At 35.8% G+C, this 5,625-nt stretch overlaps 1 protein-coding gene across 2 annotated transcripts in view; it reads right to left on the bottom strand.

Annotated features, from left to right (window-relative positions):
* Nucleotides 1-212: 212 nt before the first annotated feature.
* Nucleotides 213-5,625, bottom strand: part of LMO4 (LIM domain only 4) — a 15,445-nt gene continuing 10,032 nt past the window's right edge. The window contains exons 3-5 of one of the 2 annotated variants that reach the window (XM_084211351.1): nucleotides 5,144-5,240; nucleotides 4,624-4,779; nucleotides 213-471 (exon numbers count right to left, since the gene is read on the bottom strand). In XM_084211351.1, coding sequence (XP_084067477.1) covers nucleotides 463-471; nucleotides 4,624-4,779; nucleotides 5,144-5,240 — 262 coding nt within the window. In that variant the 3' untranslated portion in view covers nucleotides 213-462. Of the gene's footprint in view, nucleotides 472-4,563; nucleotides 4,780-5,143; nucleotides 5,241-5,625 lie in introns of those variants that run through there. The other variant, XM_084211350.1, reaches the window with a different exon arrangement.

The raw sequence follows: 5,625 nt of genomic DNA, 5'->3' as shown, positions 1-5,625 counted from the left end.
CATCTTTATCTCATGTTCAGTTTGATTGAAACACATTTCCTTACAACACTTAAATATACAAAGAGCAAATAGAATGTTGTTAAGGTAAAACACAGGGTACAAACTGGCCAGTGCCCTGCTAATTGTTAATGAGGGTAGAAAGCAGATTTCAATGCTTCTTTTAATTAGCTTCATTAGTCATCTTCCCCACCCACCCCCCCCAAGATGTCCTCCGGTGGATCTTTTTCATTTTCTCTACAGTCTCCCATTAGCCCAGGTTCATGGAGTCCTTAATGTTCATATTCAGTCATTTTAATACACCAATAAATGTGGGAAGGGCAATCAAGAATAAAGAAGGTGCAATGGTATGGAGCTGGCATTGATGCTAGCTACAAAGGTGACTTGTCTACTTGGAGACATGGGATCCATCTGTGATGAACAAAATTTGAGATGAAGGCACGCATTCTGCATTACTCTGACCTTTTAGCAGACCTGTAAGAAATAAAAATGGGTATCTTAGCTAAATTTGAGATAGGAAACTACAACATGACTGCTTTTGTTCTTCCCCGTTCACTAATCTCTTTTTTATTAGACTGCTTTCTAACTGTGACTTGATTGAGGCTTTCTACACTGTCCATTCATACTGCTAGCGTTTCAACTTTAAACAGCAAAAAGCAAGCATTTTTCACAGTTTCACTACTAAAGAAAGCAGACACAAAAAAAAAAAAAACTACAACAAGAAATATGTACTTTCTGTTAACAAATCATACAGTGAATAAGGTGGTTTTTCTGGGCCCCGTTTGAAAGGGAAGAACCATTATGCCATGCCTTTGAAGAAGCGAGTAATATGATCTTGTAATTGGAAGAAATAGTGTGTAAAGCAAACATGAAGTACAGCCAATATCCTCCCAAGGCAACTTTGGTTAATATGCTGCATTGCACAAGAGCTAAATATAGATATTTCAGGATTCCCCCCTCCCATTTAAATTCCTCATCTGGTACGTTAGTTAATGTTACATAAACATTTTAATATATGAAGTCAAACATGTGCTTTCATACTGGCGTTAATGAATTGTGATAATTAAAAGTGTCTAACTCAATAAAAAATCTAAACTTTCATGGATAAAATAGGAATGATCATCCATAGTCTTCAAATACAATCTGTTTGCAATTACCAAAATGAAATAATATATATTAGATTTTTATGGCTTTTAAATGACATTTTGCGCTTCCCAGGAAGTTCTTTTCTCACCCTTTCTCTAAGTTACTAAAAGCCTGAGGTCTATTAGTAACTGCAACCCCCCACTTTCAAGCTAATTAAAGTAGTAGAAGCTTGGAGGTTTAATTCCCCAGAGCCAAAGCTCAGTGTGAGAAAGGTAATTTGTCTGTCCAGAACAAAGATTAGGGAGCAGCCAGCAAGCATATTTAATAAATGAGCATCAAATATCTTCTACTATGGACACAGACAACACCAATTATGTAACTACAAGGGAATTGTTGAGTGATATGTAAACTAGAAGATTTTTAAGATCTTCTCTAAGAGATGTAATGTAACTCATACTTTATTTAAAAGTAAAAGTATAGAAGCTGAAGACAAACATTTGTTACAAACACTGCAACCAGCAGAAAATGTACACTTTCAGTAGGTGGTAATACTGTTGCAAACAAGAAATACTACAGGAATACTACCAGTACAAAAAAAACAGAATTCTTGACAACACAGCCCCTTCAAATGAAATGGCACACAGGACATCACAAACTAAGTCTGCACTCAGCAGGCAAGCAGTATTGAGTTTAGAGAAAACAGAGTTTTTTAAACTACAGGGCAAGTGATGGGAAGTTATAATTTACATGTGTGAATTGCCTCGGGGAGGCAAAAGGCAGGAATGGCAAACATCCCTGCATTTGTCTCCTTAAAAAAAAAAAAACAACCAAGTTTTTAAACCAAGTTAGGCCATGCAACCTTTCCTGCCTGCACTGGTCACCTGTAAACTGCAGTGAGACAAGAGTAAGTTCATCACTGTCACCTTCAATGCATAACAAAAATGTGTTTTAATGCTGGGAGTGTCTCAATCTCTTTGGTTAAATTAAAAAAAAAAAAAACCAAATCTGTGGATATTCTGCTATCTCTGTAATATCTAGTGATAGAATAACATGGAAAATGATGGATCTGTAATGCTTAATAAAAAGTATCTGTTACAGCCAACTGTGTTACAGTGGAAGAATATTTTAATCAGTGGCCCTAAAACATGCAGCTTCCTGTAAAACATCTCTGATGTTAAAATCTTTAGACTGTTAAAAAAGCAAAATATAAAACTAATTAAAAATATAAAATATAAAAAATATATTACAAAATATAACTCTCTTAGCAACTGCCCCTGTAGCTCCCAAAGTTCCAGAAACTTGACACATACATGAATTGTCAACTTATCTCTTTAACTGTGTTTGTTTTCTGGAGTTACGGTGCTCTGCAATTCCCTTTGAAAAACAGAAGTCAGAACAATTTCTAGAGATACTGTATTATAAAGGAAAAACCCCTCAAGCTCATGTCCCCTCGACCTTCTCCCCAACAGCTGCTCATGTGCCTCAGCCCTGGCTGCAGCAATGCCACCGCCAGCGACAGGAGCTAACAAAAACCTGCTCTCGCCGCTCCAGCATTCAGCTCCCACCAGGTAGCTACAGGCACGAGCCCTGCAAGCCCAGTCCCTTTTACTTCTCTTTGCCATGTTCTATGTTCCTCATCATGTCTGCTGCTTTTATTGCAACTAAATCATTTTTATGTTTTGCTAAGGCAGAGAAAGAAACTGATAAAACTAAATGACAATTTAGACACCTATTTGAAGTTACATTAAACTTTACATTCGTAGAAGACAAGTGGATAAACCACTCTCAGAATGGTAAACCTTTTACTGCAGTGTATAAAGATGAATGGTTTTACCTATATTTTGAAATGGGATACCTATAAATATTCATTTAACAGAATCACTGCTAGCTAGTCTGTATTACAGATTTGTTTCATTAAAATTCACAACAGTATAAATCTATGAATCTTTAACTGTATTTGTACTTCCTTGAGAAGAGGCTGCACATTCTCTTCCAATCTTAATTATCTTTGTTCTGCCTAACTATGTAGCATTTTTGTACTCAATTCTCTCATCACCTCGATTGACAAATTAAGTAAATACAAAAGGTCCATGCTTTATTTTGATGTAATTACATTCACTGTATAAGACTTGAAAGAATACTTAAAATTAATCAGCAAATTTATGCACATAAAAAAAAAAAGCAAACACAGATATTGAAATGTAGCAACACAACAAAAAAAAAAGTAAAATATAGAACAGTTTCTGTTTTCTCAGACATATTTCTCCACTGACTAAAACCACTACAAAATACACTGCACACTACAGAATAGATCAGCCTAGCATTTGTCCCAGATTTTTTTTTAATCTTCCGAATTCCTACTTGCAGATAAATGTTATTTTTTGTGATCCTTACAGACATTAATGAAGTTCCTATTGTAAATCTATAAAGAATTACCAACTGAAGTGTGCACTTTTTGTTTCATTGCAATAACTCAGTGCTGTGTGATTGCCTGGGTTAATGATGAAAAAGTCAAATATACTATCAGAGCTGATGGAAAAATCTATCACCAATCTGAAATTAAAATTCATCTGTGGTCAATAAGATTTAATATCCATGCAAGTGGCGCTGTAAAGAGTAAATGAATCAATGTCATCAATACATAATCAGTATGAAATATGATGTGAATAAAATTATGTGCAAGAGTCATACATCCACTCTTTTCTGGACCAGGGTGGAATGAACAGTCTCTTAACTCAAGGTTGACAGTAATTGTTACAAATTAGGCACAGCAGTTATCAAAATGCACTCACTTGCATAGCTTTAGGACTGATTAAGAAGATTAAAATACAGCTCAAACTATCTAGTTTCAGAGTTACAAGACAACTGTTGATCAGAAATTTTTTTCTTCTTCTTCACTCTACAACCTGTGCAATCATCATTTACTCATTTAGCTAGAAACAAAAACTATCAACCACAGAGATACACAATCTCTAGCTGAGATATTAGTGTTACGGAACGGTAAGTAAATAGCACTTTGGTTTTAAAATCTGAGTTATGACACACAAAACAGGCAAGAAAATACTTCTGAGAGAGTACCCCAGCATCCTTCCTCAACTAAAATCTTAATATTAAAATAAAATACATTAGCTTAGTCCAGGAACTTTCTCTTCACAAGGCATTTATTTCCATATTAAAGGATCTAATTTTCCTTCCTCTGAAACCTGCTCTCTTGTAGCATTTAATTTCAAGATTATAAAATAAAATACTTCTCTTTCTTAAAAGTTTGTATTAATGTATGCTCTTCATTTTGCTTTGTACATAAGGAGTTCAACACCTGTACAGATGCACGTGCCCAAACCAAAATAAACTGACTCACCCTGTATGTCATATTTAAAAGGTTACTATTTTCTCCCCAAACCCTGTGCCTAAATAACTTAAGGTAAGTTCAGCTACTTAAAGGTCTCTTTGCAGGGGCAGGGAATGTCCACTATTAGAATGAAAAGAAATTGATCTTCATTTAGCTCTAAGAAAGCTTATTAGTAATTGTGGAGTATTCACCTTCTGGTCTGGCAGTAGTGGATTACTCTGAAGTGAATTCAAATGGCCATTGATGAGAGCTGTAGGTCTATCATGTTCACAAAATAAACTGCCATTGATGTAGTGAAACCGATCTCCGGGGACCAGGCGATTCCGGCAGGTAGAGCATGTAAAACACTGGGAAAGGAAAGAGACAGCAAGTGAAACTACAGCACAAATTAAGTATGCTGCAGGTTTGAAAATTACACTTCAGAGACTGCAAGTGCAGTTGAGATATGGAACTGCTTGGTTTCTAGTATCTCCAAATATGGCATTAGTCTTACCTGTTGGGACTATGCAGTACATAACTCAAGCAGAGTTTTACCGATTACGAGGGAACAAAGCTACGCACTCGCACTAAGCGAAGCTTTATTATAGATACTCCTTCTTCTAGTTATTATTTTGCATTTCATTCATAAGCAGATGCAGGTTTTACACTAAAGAGGCATGGCAATACTAATCAGCTGCTAAAAACGAAAGAACGCAGGAAAAAAACCCTCACCTTAAGATGATAGACATTGCCCTGTGCCCTCATGACCAGCTCACTAGCAGGAATGGACTGTCCACAGGCACTGCAAGCACCACTATTTCCAAATAACCTGAAACAGAGGTGATGATCATGAATAATTTAATACACAGAAGGCCCTAGGCATTTTTGCACATCACTGCCACGGTTTATTACACAACTATTTTAGACTTCTGACCCCCGTCTTCCAACTTGCTTATGTTTCGTAATATGAAAAAGTTTATTTTTGTGTAACAACTGGTAGCTTCACCTTACCTTGGATGTGGTTACACAGGATTTAATCAGAAATATTGACTTACACCTCTAGAAACACAAACAGTTCTGTACTACACACATTTTATCAGATTACTGGGTTCATCATAAAAAAAAAAGATACAATTCATGACTGGAGTTTAAATGCATTGTGTCCTTGAAATTATATGAAGAACTCTTTTGTACTTTAATCATATCTTGAGATA

The sequence above is a fragment of the Fringilla coelebs genome (genome assembly GCF_963513975.1).
Source record: "Fringilla coelebs genome assembly, chromosome: 9".
In the NCBI taxonomy this organism is placed as follows: domain Eukaryota; kingdom Metazoa; phylum Chordata; class Aves; order Passeriformes; family Fringillidae; genus Fringilla; species Fringilla coelebs.
The sequence above is the reverse complement of the archived record's forward strand: the minus strand, read 5'-3'. Positions and strand labels throughout refer to the sequence as shown.